At 41.3% G+C, this 23,148-nt stretch overlaps 1 protein-coding gene and 2 pseudogenes across 1 annotated transcript; all 3 read right to left on the reverse strand.

Moving 5' to 3' along the window:
• Positions 1-4,671: 4,671 nt before the first annotated feature.
• On the reverse strand, positions 4,672-5,619 carry LOC128847937 (olfactory receptor 4D2-like). Its single transcript, XM_054047664.1, has one exon. The coding sequence runs from the start codon at positions 5,617-5,619 to the stop codon at positions 4,672-4,674; it is 948 nt and encodes a 315-aa protein (XP_053903639.1).
• A 6,111-nt stretch (positions 5,620-11,730) lies between these two features.
• LOC128847355 (olfactory receptor 4D2-like) lies at positions 11,731-12,702 on the reverse strand (annotated as a pseudogene).
• A 5,527-nt stretch (positions 12,703-18,229) lies between these two features.
• LOC128848444 (olfactory receptor 4D1-like) lies at positions 18,230-19,099 on the reverse strand (annotated as a pseudogene).
• Positions 19,100-23,148: the final 4,049 nt, after the last annotated feature.

Consider the following 23,148-nt stretch of genomic DNA (forward strand, 5'->3'; position numbering starts at 1 on the left):
ATACATAATGCCTCAATACCTTACCTTGTTTGGAATCCAGGTAAAGTCACCAGAATATCAAGTGTCTGGGGAACTGGTGCCTGTTTTATCATGGTGTTATGGTAAATCTCAAAAGCAGTATATGAAGAGATCACACTGGGCACTCAGCAGAGAGGAGTTTGTTCTATTGTAGGCTACATGGCTGCATCTACCTCAAACATAAACTCCAGATCTTCGCTAAACTAACTCAGCAGCAGCACAAAGCAAGGTTTGCACTGTCTCCTCTAACTGAGACCGCACTACTTCTAACGGTTCCACCAGCCTTTGAGAGGCAGGGCCAAAGTGACAAAAGAATTAAAGAGATGTCCAAGGGAGCTGATGTAAGACAGGTCACACCTTGACTTGAAACACAGTTGACTTGTTTGAACTTTGTTAATATCTCCTGAGGAGGCACAAGAAACTTGTGCTTATAATCATACCGGTGGGAATACAAAAAATCCAAGTGATTGAGTCATAGAAAGAGTGTGCTTACCAGAGAAAATACTATCTATCTATCTATCTTTTTGTTCGAAGGTCATTAATAAAAATGTCCATGAATGTCTCCATGTGGTCAAACATCCCAAAGCCCTCCAATAAACCTATGAAAATTATCAAAACAAAATGTTTTCCTTGACCCAATTTATTTATTCTTTTCAGATGATCTGTTCATCTCTCAATGCTTAAATGGCCAGGATAACAGCTCTCAGTACCTAAGTTTTTGACTTTGAGCATAAGCAATGCCATCTCCCTCTAGGTGTTCGGATGCCTGTCTCCCAGAGTGATCCACAAACCAGGAAAGATAGGCATTCACCCGCCTAGCATGCATGAGGGGCCCAGTCTCGTAGGTATGCTTAAAGGAGACCTACCAGATCTGGTCCCATTCAAACCCTGTTTGTCAGAAGCACAGGAAACGGCAGTGGTGGCCATCTTGTAACTTTTAGTCCAGGGCATAGAGCACTCCCCTGTGAGATACCCAAGTTCAATCCCTGTTCAGGAACAGGGGGAGAAAGGATTTAAACAGGGTTCCCCCACCTTTCCAGAGAGTGCTCTAATCACCTGGCTATGGGATATTCTGATGTGGGACTCCTGTTGAAGCTGTTCCGGTGCAGATTGAATACTTAAAAAAACATTGGGGAGGAGAGAGAGCGAGAGAATGACTCTATAGTAGTCTGATGGTTAGAGTGACAAGATGGGAGACCTTTGGTCTATCCCCTCTGGGCCAACGACTCTTTAATTAGTTAGACGAAGTGTGTATCTTCCCTCATTTGTGGATCTCTCTAGGAGACTGGCATCCAGATGCCTGGGGGGATTCAGCAGTGCCCATTCTCAAAGGCATAAACTTAGATGCTGAGGGAACATTTACCCTGAAAATTGAGGTGACGAGTGAGTTTAGGGGTCTACGGGGTTCAGCAGGAGTTGTGTGAATCACAGTGGTGCCTAAAACTGTGACTCAGGAAACTAAACCCAGACTTTGTGAAACTAGGCCTCTGTGCCTCAGTTCCCCATCTGCTAGATGGGGATAATAACACTTCCCTGCCTCGCAGCAGGATCGCGAGGATAAATGTGTTAAAGATTGGCCTAGAATAGAACCGGCTGGAAAGTGGATTTTTTTTTCCTTTCAGAAAAAAATTAACTTTTTGTCAAAAAAGCAAAATTTCCAAAAATTGAACATTTACATCTGAAAGTTGACAAAAACTATTAAAAAGCAACAGAGAGTCCTGTGACACCTTTAAGACTAAAAGATGTATTGGACCATAAGCTTTTGTGGGTGAATGCCCACTTCGTCGGATGCATGCATGCTCTGGAAAGGTGGGGGAACCCTGTTTAAATCCTTTCTCTCCCTGTTCCTGAAGAGGGATTGCATGCATGCATCCGACAAAGTGGGCATTCACCCACGAAAGCTTACGCTCCAATACATCTGTTAGTCTTAAAGGTGCCACAGGACTCTCTGTTGCTTTTTACAGATCCAGACTAACATGGCTACCCCTCTGATACTTACAAACTATTAAAGTAAATTAAATTCTAAAAAAATGGATTTTCAGCCAAAAATGTTCATTTTCTATGTTTTCATCTTTTTTTCAAATGAAATCTTGACAATTTTCAAGGACTGTAGGCACTTTCTGTGAGCACTTTGTTTTGTCACCCCTGCAATTTTGCACTGAAAACAGTCTGAATGGAACATTTTTAACCACTCCTGGCACAGACACTGCAGCCATTTAATAGGTCTTGGTTTTGTGACCAGCTGTAGAGTTGAGTTATGATAGTTCCCACATTAGAGTGGATCATGAGGCTCATTTCATCCCTGTGCAATCTTCAAAGGGGGAAGTAGACTGGAAATTTCAGAGGAGACTAAAGGAGCTTGATGTCCAACACTCATTGAAATTCAATGGTGTTGGCACATAACTTCCTTTAATTCTTTTGAAACTCTCCTCTTAAATCAGGAGATCTAGATTCTGCTCTAAGGTCTCCCACTGACGGTGTGAGTTTAAACAAGCTACACAACCTTTGTGCCTCCCAATGTCCCTGTCAGCTGCAGTCACTATGACTGGTTTTATTGAGCCAAAGGGAGTTAGGAATCCAAATTCCATTGACAGGGTCTCTAAAAAATTCAGTTGTCATTGAAATTTGTCAGATTTTTCTTGAAAAGAAACCTCAAAAAAATTCCAGGAAAAACATTGACGAACATGAAAATAATTTCACAAACAGCTCAATTCACCACCCAGGGTACTGACTTCTTCTGAAAATTCTGGCCTAAGGGCATACAAGTAAATTACATCCCAGGTCCAGCAGTGGGCAAGATGATTTCTGACCTGCTCTGAAGCACCAAGTATTGGCTATTGTCCAAAGCCACTAAGAAGGTCAGTGGCAAAATCAGGAGCCAAGACCCAGAGGACGCAGGAGCCTAAATACCTTTGAGAACCTTGGCCTGAACCAAGTTTCTGAATTCCCATCTAGTGCACTAACTGCCTTAGACTCTTGAAAATAAAAGTCAAAATATGTAATGTTTGTGTGCAAATCTGGAGTCCTTGGAGGATGCAGAAAAACAGCAGCATTTGAAAATGTGGCTCAAATAATTATTGCAAATATTGTCTTAATAGTACCAAGACAGCAAATATAAATGTTGAAGGATCTCAGAAATGACCTGGACTTGGCATATAAGGAAATGATGCCTTGTAGACACCAACTTTGAACTCACTAAAATCTCCAGGAGCTGCAGGAACATAGCAGTTTTTGTCTTTAATACTGGGATCAGAGTTTAAGTTATTGTTAATGTTCTCTGATAAACACACTCATACCCATACTAATGTACACATTGAAACACACTCAATAATGCACATTTACAATACATAACAACATAATGCACTCGTACAACATTTTTCACTGATAAACACAATTTTGTGCATTCACAAATGCACAATAGTGCACAGTGAGAAACATCTGTAAATCTGAGAATGCAGTAGCTGTTGGGTGACTGGTGGGACATGAGACTGGTTGGACACAGCCCTTGTCTGAGTGAGGCAGATCTTCAGAGCACACAAAATGACATCTCATTCTCTCTCACACACAAACACATTTTGACACATAGCCCCTCTCTCTTTCTTTCTTTCTTAGTTTCCTCCCCATCTGTCTGTCTGTCCATTCTTTTCCCTTTATAATTTGTACTGCAGTAGCACCCATTGTGCTAAGAGCTGTACAAACCGGGGGGAAAAAAACAGTGGCCTGCCATGAAGAGCTGACAATCTAAGGCCCTGATCCTGCAAAGAGCTAAATAGATCTTTTGAGTTATTTTCCGTACTTTCAAATGCTTGGGTTTCTTTTCATTTAAACCTTAGCTCTTGAATGCATCACTGAGATACTGTAATGATAACACAAAACACAGATCATCATCCACTAGCAATTGGCCAGTGGAACTCACAGTCACAAGATAGCCTGGAAGCAAGGAGATTAGTAGGAGATCCCCTGGGTCTGAGCTCAGGTGGATAGCCCGAGCATCTGTTGATGTCACAAGTCCACACAGCTATTTCTAGCACACTAGTCTGTCTATCTGGGCTGAGAGGCTCACTCTTAGCTACAGTGAAAACATACCATTTGGGACTAGCACAATAATGATAATAGTGTAGATTAAATCTGTGGGACAACCCACATCAGATAAAAGGGCACATTTGCTTAGTCATTCTTTGTGGTTGCTTCTTATAGAGCAGCTCCTGACTGAACCATGCTTACAGTATATCCCCAGTGTCTCTTGCCAGCTCCAGGGGCAGAGTTAAGGTTATGGGGCTGTATTTCCTGAGTCTCAGAGGTTTAAGTATAAGGACGTTTGACTTTCTAGACAGGTACTAGAGGCACTGACAGTCAGCTTTAGCTTTGTGTTAACAAAGTTTTCAGGTAGCGAATAGTCTAGCCCTTGGATTGTAAGCTTTAAGGAACAGAGATTTTCTACCGTATCCAGCACAATGGGGCCCTGGCCTCTCATACTACCATAAAAAATTAAGTACTACTTCCACTCTATTAATGATGGAACTAAAAGTACATGGGTGACATTCTTATACAGGGAACAAACACAGATTCTGAATAAGATTTGTTAACACTGTGCAACATGTTCATGAAACTTGATAAAAACAAAATGTTTAAAAAGTGATCATTAAAAAAAAATTACGTCTTCATTTCCCTCCCTGAGAAGAGCATTCTGCTCATCAGTCTCCTGATAGCCTTCTTCATCTCGGTGTTCCTCAGTGTATAGATTATTGGATTCAGCATTGGGGTGATTACAGTGTAAAGGACAGAGACCACCTTGTCCATGGGGAATTTCCGGAAGGGTCGAGCGTAGATGAAGATGAAGGGTATGAATATTAAACACAAAACCATGATCTGAGTTCCGCAGGTGGAGAAAGCCTTGCGCTTCCCTTCCTTGAGGTGTGTCCTTATCTTGACTAAGATGACAGTGTATGAAATGAGCAGGAGGATGAAGATAATTATGGCAAGTACTCCACTTTGGGAGACCATCAGCAGCTCAAACAGGTAGGTGTCGGTGCAGGCCAGTTTGACAACTTGTGGGATATCGCAGTAGAAATTGTCCAGGACATTTGACCCACAGAACGGTAACTGGAGGACCAATCCAATCTGAATAGTAGAGTGAGCCAATCCACCCATCCATGTGCCTGCCACTAACCCCACACACACGCCCCGGTTCATGATAGTTAAGTATCGCAATGGTTTATGGACGGCCACGTACCTATCGGCAGCCATCACCACAAGTAAAAAGACCATAGCACCAGCAATGAAGTGGAAGAAGAACATCTGGAGGATGCACTCATTGAATGAGATGGTTTTGTGCTGGGAGAGGAGACCCGACAGCATCTTCGGCACACTGACTGTAGAATCACTAATATCTATGAAAGCTAGGTTGGCCAGCAGAAAGTACATCGGGGTGTGGAGTCGGTCGTTGGAGATCACGGTGGTGATGATGATGAAGTTTCCCAGCCAGGTTGTCAGGTAGACTATGGAAAAGATGATGAAGAGGAATCGCTGCAGCTCAGGACTTTGGGTGAGGCCCAAGAGGACAAATTCTGTCACTGTGGCAGTTAGGTTCTTCTGCTCCATTTCGTGTCCTTAAAATATACCTGGAATCTGAATAATGATAATAATTAATAAAATGTTTTTATATTTTTCCACCTTTAAATTACTGATATTAAATCAATGTTAACTCCACTTTAAGAAAGACATTGGGAATGGGTAGTTCCTGATTTTCCTAAATTAAACACTATCTCCTCAGCTCCACTGCAGGGGAACTCTGCTTCAGCAAACCCTAAGAGCTCCCCCATTGGGGATCTGCATGGGGTACTTGGGAGTGAAGAGGAGTGGTTTGTCCATCAAAGAAGCACTAGCTAACCCCAGTCTGCATTCATCTTCCTACAGCTCTGGTGGTGCAGTGCTCCCAAGGTCCACAGAGTCTTCTTGGAGCCTAGAGGTTCGGTGTTGGGAAGGATAGGAGTTGCAAAGGGTTGCACTTAGGTAAAGATTCTCAGAGTCCAGGGGTTCTCAGCCTGAGGGTCACAACCAGGTGTCAGAAGATCACTATGACCAGATTGACCTACATATATGGCTAAATGGGAGTAAGGTCCCGATGGGATGGGAGCTGGAATGGAAAAAACTTGAGAGCCACCAAATTAAGGGATTCAGATGCTGAATGTATGGCCTCAATACCAGAGGTGCTGAGCATATTAACTTTTTCCCTTTACAGCAGCTCATCCACCAAAGAGATTCCATCTTACTGACTGATCTTTTCTGAGGTGAGCAGGTGTGTTTCAGTGCCTATGAATTCTGCTGCAGAACTTTAAGTACCAGTGTTTAAAAATTGTGAACACAATGATTTCCATGTATGCGCTTAGCCTGAGATGTTCAATCCCACCCAGAAGATGTGGACACCTGTTTTCCATTACAATTTTGGAAAATCTCTAGAGCTGCTTTAAAAAGATATTATTTCCATAAAAATCTTGCAAAGGAAAAACATGATATTTTTGGTTCAAACCTTTTTCACAGGGATTTTTTTAAAATGTGACAAAATGTTAATGTTCATTTCATTGCTATTCAAATCCCAATTTTATTTTGATCACTTTCATACTGACATTTTAATTTTGATTCAGCATTTAAAAAAAACAAATTCTAGTTTTCTTTTTTTGGTGTTTGTATTCTCCATATCTTCCCATGCATTTTCTCTCCCATTTTTAGTTTGCCATTTGGAAAAATGAGGGGGAGGGAAGGAGGGAAGAAAAAGGTGTGAGAAGGTGAGAAAAATGGCTTTACTTCACTTTTTGCCCACTTGAAAATGTAAAGACTGGAATTTTTGGTTCAAGGTTTCATGAAACAAATATTTGTCTTTGAACTATTCAGATGATTTTTTAAAAAAATTATTAAAACAGATTTTCCCATCCACAATTTGTTGACAGAATTATATATTTACTTATTTATTCATCTGTTTCTGTAAAAGAATGTCAACCAGCTCTAAATGACAGTGAGATATTGCTGTGAGCAATGTGGGGGGATGGGTTTGTGGGTAAACCACTGACCTTGGGCTCTGAGGAGTGAGGTTCAATTTCTGTCCTGCCACAGACAACCTTTGTGCTCATGGATAACTCACATCCCCTCCTGGTGTGGGATTTTCCAAAGAGAATAAGGGAGCTAAGTGACCAATTCCACTTGATCTTCCCTTTGATAAGTGGATTCCTAACCTCTCCATGGTCCTTTGAAAAACACAAACTCTGTGCCTCGGTTTCTCTATCTGAAGGGGGAGTAGTTCTGCAACTCCCCTGCTTGGCAGGAGGGCTGTGAGGGTCAATCCTCTAATGACCATGAAGCACTCAAGGTACAATGGCAATGAGGTGGATAACTTTGGGGGGAAGGCAGTGAAATTGTTGGGGGGAGGCATTGTCCACCACCATCCTGTAGACCTCAGAGACTCCCTAATTTGGTGCAGCTTTTAAGGTTTGGAGGTTTACAGGGGACATGTCCAAGGACTGAACTCAAGATATCTTGATGTAAAAGCATGAGCGTCTACTAGCTGAATTAAGTGACCAAAACTGTTAGGTCAGCTGCTGTAGGAGACCCATAAATCTCTGTCCATACTCATGCTAATCAAACAGAGAGGCATACTGCATTAGCATGGGCTGCACCTTGATCCCTGTTAGACACGTGGCTTTTGAACATTTCAGGCACTTTTAGGCTGGTAGTTTTCAAGGAGACTAAGGGACTGAGGTGCCAAGCTCTTACCGAAATTCTGATAGCTTTGAAATCCCAGACTAAAGCTATTAGACAGCTAAAAAAAGGTAAGCTTTTATAAAAGCAAGAAGCCCACAATGGGAATCTCACTGTGGTTTTATCTGCATAGCAGGACACTTCCCTGGGCTCTTTCTCATTGTCATTCACACCTCCACACTGTCCCAGTGACATCTCTCTCAGATCTGAGCAGCTTACAGCCCTGCCATGAGAGAAACCTAGTTCGAGAGATTTAGGCACAGGAAGACCTCAGACAACTCTGTGAGTGTTACATGTTATCTCCCAACCAGGTCATTCTTTCTTTATCAGTGGGGGTCTCTGAGCATCTGTCCTCCTTATAATAACAGTACCTATCCCTAATATCACATGGCACGTTTTCTGAATCAAGAGTCAATACCTTACATGACCTGCCGTATCTGTGATCTCAGAGCCAGCTGCCTCCAAACGATCGAAGATGGCCTGGGAAGTCAAACCTCAGAGCTGATGATTGAGGTCCTGACCAGCAGGGGAAGAAGACCTGATTCCAAGGAGGACATAGCCCCAGAAATCTTCCCCTTATATGCTTATTTACCCCTACTAAGGCTGATACTAGGAGCAAAGAGTGTCTGAAATACCCTTGAGCTTTGGTAGGCACAATCAAGACAGTTGCTCCTTTGGAGATTTGGGGATTCATTCACAAGAGGAGTCATTAAAAACTTCATGGCATTCTTCAGTCTCTTCATGTGTTTATTCTAGCCATGCAAACATTAGGGGCTTTGAAAATTCCTTCCTGTGCTGAGAAGCTATTTGGGACACAGTGGAAGAACTGGATATTTGACTGGCCTCCGAAGCTGAGGAAATCCCATGACCGCTGGATTTTGTTCCTGTTCTATCTGAGAAGGATAGAGCCAAACAAGGAGTTAGAGCGGGAGAGAAAAAATTCAGGGCTTCTCGGTTCCATGTCAATTCTAGATGGGGAGTGATCTCAACGATTAGAGCAGGGAGTAATTGTATTTCTGGATCCCTCATGGGCCCATTTGACATATATTGTCCAAGAGCTTTACTGAAGGACTGGTAACATTTGGTGAGATATGATTCAAAAAGATCAAAGTCCAAAGTTGGTCTGCTTTTGGACTCAGCAGCCAATATACTGTCAGAGACCTGAAATGTCAATAATGAGGCTCAGCAGGCACCTGGGGACTTATTGTGTTAACGAGGTATAAAGTTGTCAATTAGAACATCCCTCTACCTAATTTTATCAGGCACTTCAGTAACAACAGTGATGGGATCCTTTTTAGTGCTTAGAGTAGAATGGAATAGAATAGAATGGAAATCAAACCTGTTGCCATGCCAAGTCATTACGGGTAGAGTTGGATGAATAACGGACTTTTTTGGTTCACTGGCTGTTTAAACATTTGAAATTAATTTTCAGTTTCAGATCAAACAGAAAATAACATTTTTAAAAAACATTTTTGGTGATTGAAAAGTCCAAGAAGTTTTGACCTCAAAACAAACTGACACATTGGCAATGCCAAAGCAAAGTATTTCATTCTGTATCAACCTGAGAAATTTTGTTTAGACTTTCAGGCATTTTGCCAAAAGCAAATAAAATATTTCCAAAACCACAGAAGGCAAACAGCATGGTGGTAGTGGTAGGGTGCTCCCTCATAAGCCTTACCCAGTGGTCAGGGCATTCACCAAAAATGTAAGAAACCTGGGTTCATTCCCCCTCAACCCTCATCTAATGAGGATAAAGGAATTGAATGAGGGTCTCCCCCATTACAGGAAAACAACCCTGACACTGGGCTATGGGATAGTCTGGGCTGAGTTCTTCTCAGTCTCGCGTATTGAAGTTGTTCAATTTTTTTTTTTATAAATAATTAAACAGCCAATAGAGCAGGAATATGACCTTGTGTCTCCCCCATCTCAGGTGACCACATCACCAACCAAGTGGTAGAGCAATACTCACTATCACCCAGGCCAAAGACTATATATTGCTATTCATATTGGCAATTCACAGTCATTCATAATGACAGTGGATAGTCACTGGGCGAGGGAAAAAGAGTGAGGCTTCCTTATAGCACTCTGCCCAACTTAAACACTGGGCATCCTCTTATCCTTCAACCTCTCCCTTCAGTGAGCCCTGTACAACCACGTCCTTTTCAGACTCTGCCTTCAGTGACCCCTGTGCAACCCTGTACCCATCATATCCTGCACTCACGGACGCCAGTGCAGCCCCGCCCTCATCACTCTCTGTCCCCACTCACCTCTGTTGAATACCATTCCTTTATTTTTTTATATATATTCCTCATTGACTTCATTCATTATATATAGGTGTAATTCATCTGAAATTCATTGACTTTTTTAAAAGATATTACTGTCAGAACTAGGGGTACGTCTTCACTTACCGGAGGGTCCGGCGGCAGGCAATCGATGTTCTGGGATCGATCCCGGAAGTGCTTGCCGTCGACGCCAGTACTCCAGCTCGCCGAGAGGAGTACGCGGCATCGACGGGGGAGCCTTCCTGCCGCATCTGGACCCACGGTAAGTTCGGACTAAGGTACTTCGAATTCAGCTACGTTATTAACGTAGCTGAATTTGCGTACCTTAGTCCGAAGTGGGGGCTTAGTGGGGACCAGGCCTAGCTTGTCACTATTCTCTCAGAGCAGTGTTGGTTCAGGATATCTTACAGGCAGTGCTTAATTTGTAATGAAAGAGGTGCCGGTGTTCTGGCAATTAGGTGCCAGGGCTCAAGCCATTTTTTTACATTCATAACTGATACAGCAATCCCAGAGGTGCCGGGGCTAGGAACTGACAAGCATAGAGTGCCGGGGCTCAGCCCTGGCAAGCCCTGGCACAAATTAAGCACTGCTTACAGGACTATAGATAGTTATAATTCATTTTTGGATCTGAAAACCGAATTCTGATACATAGGGAGTGTAAATCTGTTCAGGAAGAAATACCCATTTTTACCTAAATATTTTTCAGTGTAGAACACCCTCATTAGTTCTTAAACTTTGGAAATATAGAACTTGTTGGGAAAGAAAAAAGAATCACAATATTCTTTGAAAATTTACTCAATTTTTTTTTTTTAATTTTTTTCTCTTGTAAATGTCATAAATCTTTCCTTTTTTATCTAAATTCCTTTCTTTCTTTCTTAGGGAGAGAAAAGGAGTAAATGGTAAAAAAACCAAAATCTAAATATATTTAGGAAAGTTACTTGTTCTTTTAGTTTTCTTGAAATTAAAGATCTGGGAAATGTGCTAAGGGATTTTTTTAAAAAATGTTATTGATCTATTATCAATAAAAAAGCCAGTTTTGAAAAAACAAAAGCAAAAAAATCTTTGCAACCTCTCTTTTTATCAGGATTAGCAGAAAAGGTAACCAAAGACAAGTTTAGTTTAACCTGGGAAGTTAGCGATAGAAATAGAAATATCATGTAAGAAAATTAAAACCAATTCCTTGTGAAAGTAAGGTCTCAATGTTATTAAGCCATTCTGATGAGAAGTAATATTGTAAATGCACCTAATGGCATATATGTATAATGGAGAAAAGAACAAGCCATAAAGCAAAAGAATGTACGTATCCACCTACTGGAACATTGTATAATAATATCTTCACAATCACTACACTGGTGATGATCCATAATTTATTCAACGGGTTTTTTTCAGAGAAGATATTGATTTTTATGGATTCCTCTTCAGTTGAAATAATTCTTAGAATTTCAGCCAGCAATTCTCAGTGTCAAAGCCCCAGCTGGTGGAAGCCAATTAGGAAGATGCTCCCATTTCCTCCATCTGGGGATCTGGCCCATTTATCTGCATGGAACCATGTCTTATTTACACCGACTGCTATTTTTAATTTAGATGGCGGTTCTGGTACTCAGACCATTTGTGAGCACAGATTCTCATGAGCATGCAGTATTTGATCTCTTTTGACTACACGCCCATTTCACATGCCTTAAACACCTGCTCTCTGATGCATCACTAAGATCAGATTTATAACACAAATGTACACTGGAAGATAAATTATGTCTCTGTTTCCCTCCCTGAGCACAATCTCGGCATTTCTTAGCATGTAGATCATCGGGTTCACCATTGGGATGATTACAGTGTAAATGACTTATATCACCTTGTCCAGGGTGAACTGCTTCAAGGGTTGTGTGTAGATGAAGACACTGGGTATGGCTTGTAAACACACCACGATTATCTGGGTCCCGCAGGTGGACAGAGCCTTGTGCTTCCCGTCTGCGACGTGTGTCCTGATCTTGACTAAGATGACAGAGTAGGAAATAAGCAGAATGATGAATATTATTATAACCCCTAACCCACTACTGAAGACCATCTGCAGTTCTATCAAGTGAGTGTCAGCGCAGGCCAGTTTGATGACCTGTGGGACATCACAGTAGAAATTGTCCAGGACATTTGGACCACAGAACAGTAACTGGAGAAGTAATCCAAATTGAATAGCAGAGTAAGCTAATCAAGCCAGCCACGTGCCTAACACTAACATGTGCACACACTCGTTCATGATAGTCATGTTCCTCAGTGGTTTATAGATGACCATGTACCGATCAAGCGCTATGCTCACAAGGCATAATGACATAGCACCAGCGATGAAGTGGAGGAAGAATATCTGGAGGAGGCACTCATTGAATGAGATGGCTTTACGCTTGGAGAGGAGACCTGACAACAGTTTTGGAGTATTTACTGATGATTGACATCCAGGAAAGCCAAGTTGTCCTGTAGGAAGCACATGGGGGTGTGGAGCTAGTGGTCGGTGATCACGATTGTGATGATGGTGAAATTTCCCAGCCAGGCGCTCACATAAAATATGAAAAAAAAACATAAAGAGTAATCGCTGCAGCTCAGGACTCTGGGTGAGGCCCCAGAGAACAAATTCTGTCATTGGGATGGTGAGGATCTTCTCCATTGATTAGCTTCAAAATGTGCCTGCAGAGGGAAGAATGATGATAATAATTATGATGTAATCCCAGTGCATTACTGTTATTAAATTAATATGAAACTCCACCTTTAAACAATACATGTTTGGCAATTACCTTTATTTGCTAAATTCCACACGGTGTCCTCAGGCCCAATAGTGCATAACTCTTCTTCAGCAAAACTTACGAGTTCCACCAGTGATTGTCTCCAGTTCTGAGGTCCTTGGGAGTGAAAGGGAGTGGACTACTCACCCAAACAAGTCCTCAGCCAACCATTGTCTCCATTAACCTTCCTGCAGCCCTGATGGTGAAGACCTCCCATGGTCCACAGATTCCTGATGGGGACCTAGAAGTTCAGGGTTGGGAAGAATGTGGATGTGGAGAGAGCATGCTTAGGTGGAGATTCTCAGAGTCCAAGGGTTCTCAACACAGAGGTCAGAGATGCTACATGGAAGGGAGGTCCCAGCTAGATTCTCACTAGATGGAGGGGAGATGGAATGGAAAATTTAAGAACCACCAATTTTGGGGATTCAGATGCCCAGTTCATGGCCTTGACACCTGTAACCCACTTTAACACAATGATGGTCTTTGACCCCTTTGGCATCTTCTCAGGGCTACAAAAAGAGAAGGAATTTAGTCTGATTGACTTCAGCAGGAATAGCATGTGCTCAATATCTCTGAAAAATCAAATTGCTATATTTCGGTGCCAATGGGTTCCGGGGCTGAACTTTAAACATCAGCATTGGAAAATACATAAAGGTTTCCAGGTATGCATCTAGGGTGAAATATTCAAAGTTGCCTTGAATTAAGGATGCTGAACTCCCAGTAGCATTTTTGAAAATTTCTAGAGCTGATTGACTCATTTTTTAAAACAAAATACACCAATGAAATATTTGTTTTGTTTTTGTTTTAAAAAAAACGGTTTATTTTCTAAAGCAAAGAAAATGAAAGTTTGGATTTCACTGCTATTCAAATCCAAGTTTTCATTTCAATTTTAACCATTTTTTTTTCAAATATCAAATTCTAACTGAAATTTTCACTTTGTTTCCTTTTTCTGGGAAGCAACAAGAAATCTTTTTCAATTTTAATAATACTTACCTCTTTATAGTGCTTTTCCTCAATAGATCTCAAAGCACATTACAGGAGAGGACACTATCATTATCCTGGTTTTACAAATGGGGAAACTGAAGGAGAAAGAGGAAAGTGAGTTGTCCAATTAACTGGCAGACAAATTGCAGAGCCAGGACTAGAAGACAGCTTTTCTGAGTTCCACACCAGTGCACTGTCTGCTTGGCTATGCCACTTTCAATCTCCCCATGACCCAGTTTTCTCCCTCTTTTTTCCTTTAACTCATTTTCTCCAAAGGTAAAAATGAGAGGAAAATAAAAATATCTGAGAAAATGGTATGTGGCAGGGAGCGGGGAAACACTTTCTCTTACTTTTCTTACACTTGAAAATGTAAGAAATGAAATGTCTAGTTCAAATTTTCTGTTAAAAAATGGAATAAGAGATTTTCCTCCCCTTAGACTCCTCTAAGAACCCAAGCCAATATTAGAAAAGCTGCCCACCTACTGTTTATACCCTGTAGTAGTGTAAATCCCATGACTCCTGGGTTCTCTTCCTGGCTGTGAGATATAAATCTGATCAAAGGCTTAGATCTGTAGAAAATTAGTCAGGATTTCTGGGGTTTAGGCCAGTTCCAGAAAGTGAGTTGGATGCAGTGGTGAGAACAAGGGCAAGATGAAAATACTGATGACCTTTCAATGACCTCTGACTGAACAGTCAAATTCAAATTTGGTCTCATTTTGGACTCAGCAGCCAATCGGGGTTCCCAAATTTAAACATTCCAGCTCAAAAGAAACATGGTAATTTATTGTGTGTGACCTGGTATAATCATCTCAATTGGAATATTCTATTTCCTAATTTTACTGAATAGATCAGTATCATTTCTGATAACATCCTTTTTTGTGCTTTGAATATAATAGAATAGAACCATCTCTACTAGTTTATAATAGAACAGAATAGACATACATGTACTAGTTTTGAATGGAATAGGATAGAATAGAAAAGATTTCTAATTTGTAAGGTTGTGGGCAGGCCAATTCCAGTAAAGCTCCCTTCACTTTAGAATTGCCTACCATATTTCCCAACAGAATCTAAATTGGTTGATGTCTTGGGCTTTACACCAGCTATGCTGTTCTCCAAGGTTCTCCATCTAATTATCTATGTAGGTGCTAACTATATGGTCTCCATCACTACAGCAGATAAACGTGGAATTTCAAAAGCACTTAACAGGCTCAATGGGTAGTGATCAATGGCTCCATGTCTAGTTGGCAGCCGGTTTCAAGCAGAGTGCCCCAAGGGTCGGTCCTGGGGCCGGTTTTGTTCAATATCTTCATTAATGATCTGGAGGATGGTGTGGATTGCACCCTCAGCAAGTTTGCAGACAACACTAAACTGAGAGGAGTGGTAGATATGCTGGAGGGTACAGATAGGATACAGAGGGACCTAGAAAAATTAGAGGATTGGGCCAAAAGAAATCTGATGAGGTTCAAAAAGGACAAGTGCAGAGTCCTGCACTTAGGACAGAAGAATCCCATGCACTGCTACAGATGAGGGACCAAATGGCTAGGCAGCAGTTCTGCAGAAAAGGACCTAGGGGTTACAGTAGATGAGAAGCTGGATATGAGTCAACAGTGTGCCCTTGTTGCCAAGAAGGCGAAGGGCATTTTGGGCTGTATAAGTAGGAGCATTGATAGCAGATCGAGGGACGTGATCATTCCCCTCTGTTTGTCATTGGTGAGACCTCATCTGGAGTACTGGTGTCCAGTTTTGGGCCCCACACTACAAGAAGGATGTTGAAAAATTAGAAAGAGTCCAGCAGAGGGCAACAAAAATGATTAGGGGGCTGGAGCACATGACTTATGAGGAGAGGCTGAGGGAACTAGGATTGTTTAGTCTTCAGAAGAGAAGAATGAGGGGGGGGGATTTGATAGCTGCTTTCAACTACCTGAAAGGGGGTTCCAAAGAAGATGGATCTAGACTGTTCTCGGTGGTAGCAGATGACAGAAGGAGCAATGGCCTCAAGTTGCAGTGGGGGGATGTTTAGGTTGGATATTAGGAAAAACTTTTTCACTAGGAGAAGGATGAAGCACTGGAATGGGTTACCTAGGGAGATGGTGGACTCTCCTTGCTCAGAGGTTTTTAAGGTCAGGCTTGACAAAGCCCTTGCTGGGATGATTTAGTGGGAATTGGTCCTGCTTTGAGCAGGGGGTTGGACTAGATGATATCCTGAGGTCCCTTCCAACCCTGATATTCTGTGATTCTATGCTTCTAAGATTTTAGGAGCACAAGTCCCACTGAAAGTCACTGATACACCTGGATCACAGATCGGTTGAATAAGAAGAAGCCTTTCTTTGCTTAATTAATTTTCACAGTCAAACAACAATTTAAATCCTTAAAAGTTATAAATATAAGATCAGCCATACTGGGTCAGACCAATGGTCCATCAAGCCCAGTATCCTGTCCTTCAACAGTGGCGAATGCCAGATGCCCCAAAGGAAATGAACAGGATAGGGCAATTACCAAGTGTTCCATTCCCTGTCGTCCAATCCCAGCATCTGGCAGTCAGCAGCTTAGAGACACGCAGAGCATGAGGTTGCATCCCTGGCCATCTTGACTAATAGCCATTGATGGACCTATCCTCTATGAATTTATCTAATTCTTTTGAACCTAGTTATAGACAAAATATTTCACAAAAATTTTCAATAACATTTTCATTTCAAATATTTGACTAAAATGATTAGGTTTTGATTTTTCAGTTTTGTTTTCTTTTGTTGGATTTTTTACTACTGTCCCCTTTTTATCGTTTTTTCACTTTCTCCCCTTTTTCTAACGAGAAATGAAAGAGAAGAAGAGAAAAGGGAGAAGAATAGAAAACCCAGAGAGTAAATTAATTATATTTTGATTTTATGCTTTTTATTTTTATGCTCCAAAAATTCTCAAAAATGTATTAGAATATTTTCACTTTATTTTCTAATTTCAGTAAAAAGCCACCTTATTTTAAAATCCTCATGCCAGTAAAGAAATATTTAGGATACATAATGTTTTCAACATATTTGAAAATGTTTTTCTCCCCATCACACCCTGCCTCAGTGACTCCTGTGTAGCCCCGTCCTTTTCATTTTCTGCCCCCACTCAACTCTGCTGAAAACCATTCCTTTATTTTTTTTTACATTCCTGTTGTCTTCATTTATTATATACAGGTGTAATTGATTTGAAATTCATTAACGGTGTTTTTTAAAGATGTTACTGCCAGAAGTAGCTTCTAGCTATTCTCTTGGAGCCACATTGGTTGGGAGATATAACAGGAGTATAAATAGTCATAATTCATCTTGGATCTGAAAATCCAATTTTGATACACATGGAGGGTACATCTTTTCAGGAAAGAGAGACCCTTTTATTTTTCACTATACAACTTTCTCTTTAGTACATCAACTTTGAAAATATAGAACTGCTTGGGAAAGAAAAAAAGCAACATTTCTTTGAAAAGTTATTCAAATATTTTTATTTGTTTTCCTCGTATTGTAAAATCTCATAACTGCTTCTTTCTTTCTTTCTTTCTTTCTTTCTTTCTTTGAAAAAAAGGAGGAAATGTAGAAAAATTTAAAAATTAAATGTATTTAGGAAAGAAACTTGTTTTTTTCCTTGAAAGTAAAAATCTGGAAAACATATGAAAGCATTTTGTAATGTTATTTATAGATTGCCAGTGAAAAGGACACTACAACAAATCCAAGAAAAAAATGTTTACCTCCTCTATTTATAACTGCACTTTTATATCATGATTAGCAGAAAAGGCCACCAAAGATTAATTTAGTTTAACCTGTGAAGTCATAACAGAAATAGAAATATTATATAACAAAATTAAAACCAATTAATTCTTATAATAATATCTCAGTGTTATTAAACCACTCTGATATGAAGCCACATGATAAGTGCGGATAAGTGTATATATGTAAAAGGGAGAAAAGAATAAGCCATAAAGCAAAAGATTGTTCATATTCACCTGTTGGAACATTCTATAGTAATTTCCTCACCACAATCAGTACATTAGCTCTGATACACAATTTACTGAACAGATCTTTTTTCGGAGAAGCTATTGATTTTCATGAGTTCCTCATTAATTGAAATCATTCTTAGAGGAATTTCATCCAGCAATTCTCAGTGTCAAAACCCCAACTGGTGGAAGCCAATAAGGAAGATGCTCACATTTCCTCCTGCTGGGGAACTGACCCATTTACCTTCATGGAGCTATGTCTTATTTACAAGGACGGCATTTTTTACTTACATGGAGGTTCTTGCCCTCAGTCTATAATGTGTTTATGAGCACAGATTCTCATGACTGTGCAGTATTTGATCTCTTTTGACTACACACACATTTCATGTGCCACATATATCTGCTGTCTGATTCAGTGCAGAAAATTAGATTTTTAACACAAATGTACATTGGAAGATAAATTATGTCTCTTTTTCCCTCCCCAAGAAGAGCATTCTCCTCATTAATCTCCTGATGGCATTCTTCATCTTGGCGTTTCTCAGCGTGTAGATCATCAAGTTCAGCATTTAGGGTGATTACAGTGTAAATGACGGATATCACCTTGTCCAGCGTGCACTGCTTGAAGGGCCGAGCATAGATGAAGATGCTAGGTATGATCTTGACTAAGATGACAGTGTAGGAAATCAGCAGAATGATGAATACTATTATGAGCAACACTCCAGCATTGAAGACCATCTGCAGTTCAACCAAGTGAATGTCAGTGCAGGCCAGTTTGATGAGTTGTGGGATATCACAGTAGAAATTTTCTAGGACATTTGGACCACAGAACAGTAACTGGAGGAGCAGTCCAAGCTGAACAGCAGAGTGAGCCAATCCACCCAGCCATGCATTTAGCACTAACACCACACACACACACCCCGGTTCATGATAGTCAATTATCTCAGTGGTTTATAGATGGCCATGTACCCATCGATCACCATTGCCAAAAGACAAAACCCCATAGTTTCCCCAATTAAGTGGAAGAAGAACATCTGGAGGATGCATTCATTGAATGAGATGGTTTTACTAGGGGTGAGGAGACCTATGAGCAATTTTGGGGCATTTACTGATGATTCACTGACATCCAAGAAAGCCAAGTTGGCCAGCAGGAAGTACATGGGAGTGTGCAGCTGGTGGTCGGTGATCATGGTGGTGATGATGGTGAAGCTTCCCAGACAGGTGTTCACGTAGATGATGAAGAAAACCACGAAGAGGAATTGCTGCAGCTCAGGATTCTTAGTGAGGCCCAAGAGAACAAACTCCGTTACTGGGGTGGTGAGATTCTTCTCCATTTATTAATTGCAAAATCTGCTGCAGAAGGAACAATGATGATAATGATTATGATGTAATCCCCTGCATTACTGATATTAAATTAATATTAACTCCACCTGAACAAAAAACACTGGCTTGGGAATTTCCTTTGTTTACTAAATTTCCTTTGTTTACTAAACTCTCCTCAGCCCCAGTTGTGAGTAACCCGGTTTCAGCAGAACTTGTGAGCTCCACCAGTAGTCATCTCCAGTCCTGGGGTCCTTGGGAGTAAAGAGGAGCAGTCTACACATTGAGACAAGCCCTCTGCTAACCACTGTCTCCACTCATCTTCCTGCAGCCCTGATGGGGCACACCTCTGCCGGTCCACAGATTCCTTATGGGTCCTAGAGGTTCAGTGTAGGGAAGATTGTGGATCACAAGGAAAGCGCTTCCTCATGGGAGTCTCAGATACTAAATGGGAGGAAGGTCCCAGCTAGATCCTCACTAGATAGTCCCAAAAAAAACATGTCAATGAAATATTTGGTTTTTTTTGGAAAAAACAAAATGTGGTTTAATAAGCAAAGAAATTGTATTTCCCTGATATTTCCTAATTTTAAACTTTTTTTTTTCAAATTTCAAATTCTGCATGGAATTGTCATTTTGATTTCTTTTTTGGGAAACAAATAATATGTTTCAATTTTAATAATTTTACCTCTTTTTAGTGTTTTTCATATGTAGATCTCAAAACACTTTACAAAGGAGGTCACTTTAATTATCCCTGTTTTAGAATTGGGAAACTGAGGCACAGACAGGGGAAATGTTTGTTTGCTGTTCTCCTCCTCACTCACCTTAGCTCCTCTAAAAATAAAAGCCTATATCCAAAATCCGCCCCCCCCACTTCCTCCCCCTGCAATTACAATGCTTATCGCTAATAGCATGTTGCAGATTTTGTGCAATAAGAGTCATTACCTCACACAACTGCTGTGCCTGTGATCTCAGACTTGGCTGCCTCTTAATGATTGAGGATGGCCTGGGGAAGTCACATCTTAGAGATGTTCATTGCCCTCCTGACTGGCAGGTGAACTGGCCCTAGTTCCAGAAATGAAAAGTTGGTTCCCCAGAGCTTTGGGGATCCCGTCATAAGGGGAATCATTAACAAGTTCACGGCATGTTTCATTTGGTTCATGTTTGTTTTTAGCCACCCAAACTCAACAGGATGGAAAAGTTTGCAGCGTTGACTGGGGCTGACACAAGGGGGGATATCCAGGACACAGAGGATGAACTGGGTATTCGTCTAGCCTCAGAAACATTGGAAATCCCAGGACTCCTGGGTGCTCTTCCTGGCACTGAGAGATCAATCCGATCAAGTGGTTATCGCTGGACATAGGAGTCAGGACTTGTTGGGCTTATGCAGTTCTAGGAGGGGAGTAATGTGTAGTGGTTGGAACAAGCAGGCACGGTCGTGCCAAGTCACTCACATTCACTTTAACATATTTGAGCCAAGAGGATAGCTGAATATTCTGATATTCTTTTGGTGAGCTCTGGCTTAAAGGTCAAAGTTCAAATTCGGTCTCATTTTACACTCCACAGCCAATGTATAATCAGAGTCCACAAATTTCTACATTCCACCTCAACAGGAAGATGGAAAGGTATGGTGTCAGTGAGGGACCTGGGATAAGCATCTCCATTAGAATGATTTTCTCCATGATTTTGCCAGCCAAGTCAGGAGCAACAGTGATGGGATAGCTACCAGGAGTCTGTACACCTTGTTGCATGTGTAGGGTGAGCTGTCCACCCAATTGCAGAGAGCAGTGCACTGAGCTGACACCTGGATGTGCGTAGACAGCAGCAGGGAATGTCAGTGAATTAGAGGCAGATTTTTGAAGAATTTTATGCACCTAGTAAGATTTTCAAAAGCCCTGGGTGACTAAAACCCATTGATTACAAAGGGGTTAGGGCAGCTTGATTCTTCTGAAAATGCCACTAGCCCCCTAAATACCTTTAAAAATCTTACCTTTAGGCCTAGCATAGAATAGAACAACCCACCTGTACAACAATAGAATAGAGTAGACTCACCAGTACTAGTTTAGAATAGAATATTATAGAACCATCTGTTCTAGTTTATTATAGAATAGAGAAGAATTCTGCTCCATTGGGTTGGGGGGGCAGGTCAATTCCAGCAAATATCCCTTCATTTGGAATTGCTTGCCATTTTGCCCAGCACAAGCCAAGTCTTTTGACTTCATAGGCATGGAAGTTGCCATGGATTCCTACATAATCCAGTGCAGGAAGCCCAAGTTTTAGCAGAATGTTAACAATGACAGATCCATTAGTTAAGGGAAAGAACACCGCAAAGAGACTTATTTCCCCATGGTTGGCTAAGTTTTTGAAGGTCTCACACTCAACTCAACAGCATTTCTCTGTCTGTCTGTAATGCAATAATTTTTGGATACCAGATCCTGTCCGATCTCGAAAGGTAAACTGTCCTTGGCCTGGCTAGTACTTGGATGGGTGCCCACCTCGGCATTCTAGGTGCCATTATCAGGGGGAGGGATAGCTCAGTGGTTTGAACATTAACCTGCTAAACCCAGGGCTGTGAGTTCAATCCTTGAGGGGGCCATTTAGGGATCTGTGACAAAAATCTGTCTGGGATTGGTCCTGCTTTGAGCAGGGGGTTGGACTAGATGACCTCCTGGGGTCCCTTCTAACCCTGATATTCCATTATCTGACCAATTCTAAAACATTAGGGAATGCTTTAGGCATCAGTGGCCAGAGCCCTGTTGATTTTGGGGGAAATCAGAAAACCAAAAGGGGGAAAATGTGGGACACATAGAGCTCCAGCCACCATGATTAGCACAGCCACAGCGACAACCACCTCTGCAATTCTCAATAGATCATACATGGCGCCATTAAAGCCTTTCATCATGACAATACTCCATCTCATCTCTGCCCATCTTCCCACTATAGTTTAACATCCTGACACCCTGCATGACTTGCTACCAAGACAGAAAGAACACAAACAACTAGGAGTGCTAAAGGGGAATGTGGGGGAAAGGTGGGAATGGGGTTGTGAACATTGTTGAAATGGAGGAGAAAAAGGGGGACCCTAGAATGGGGGGAACGGAGGATGGCAGGGAAAAACACCTGTTGGAGGAGGATTGGGGCAATTGGAGGGAGTCACTGAAATTGAGGGGGATGGGAGGGTGGCAAACAAGGAGCTAGTGAGGAAATGAAAGCATGCAAGGAGCCCCTGGTGTATGCAATTATGTAGGTGTAGAGAAGTCATGAAATGTGCGACCCCTCCCCCCATACAATGAATTATTACCCATGTATCTAGAAGACAAGAGCACTTTTATGGGAAAATGGGGGAAAGAATCTAAAACCACATATCACTTGGAACAATGGGAAAACCTGTGGAGAAAGGCTAAAAACTTTTCTATATCTGAGATATAGCTGCCTTCTTGCATTTATGCTGGGAATGCCCTAAGATATTAGGACAGAAAGAAGCCAATATTTTGGAGAAAAATTAATATATTTTTCAAGATTACTAAAGTTAGGTCACTTATGGAACCCATAGTTACAGTCTAAAGTTGGTTACTGATCCAGGGAAGGACTCATTGATAACTCAATTATTGCTAGTAGCCAGATCTGTGATAGCTCATGTTTGGAGGAGAGCTCCACCAATATTAGTGGAATGGAGAAATAAACTATGGGTAATCCCTCCAATGGAGTAAATGGCAGAGATTCCCTAGATCGGTTTCAAGTAGCATAGATAATGAATCATTTCCATGTTTGGAATTTGAACATAATGAGCATAAACATCATGATAAGAGGTTGACCTCTCCACTCCTAATCAAGATTCCCCTGTTTACGCATCCAAGGATTGCATTACACAGTGTCACACTAGGAATTCATGTTCAGCTAATTATCCATCATGACCCCTAATCTTTTTCAGAGTCACTGCTTCCCAGGATAGAGTCCCCCATCTTGTAAGTGTGGCTGTGACTGGTTGCCTGGATGGACCACACTGAGAATTCCACACTCAGGGCAGACTGCAAGAAATAGGCAGGCAATCCCCTAAAACTGGTGA

Source organism: Malaclemys terrapin, chromosome 13, assembly GCF_027887155.1.
Source record: "Malaclemys terrapin pileata isolate rMalTer1 chromosome 13, rMalTer1.hap1, whole genome shotgun sequence".
Lineage (NCBI taxonomy): Eukaryota > Metazoa > Chordata > Testudines > Emydidae > Malaclemys > Malaclemys terrapin.

Excerpts from the sequence above, each read along its gene's own strand:
- LOC128847937 (XM_054047664.1), bottom strand. The coding sequence starts at position 5,619 with ATGGAGCAGAAGAACCTAACTGCCACAGTGACAGAATTTGTCCTCTTG.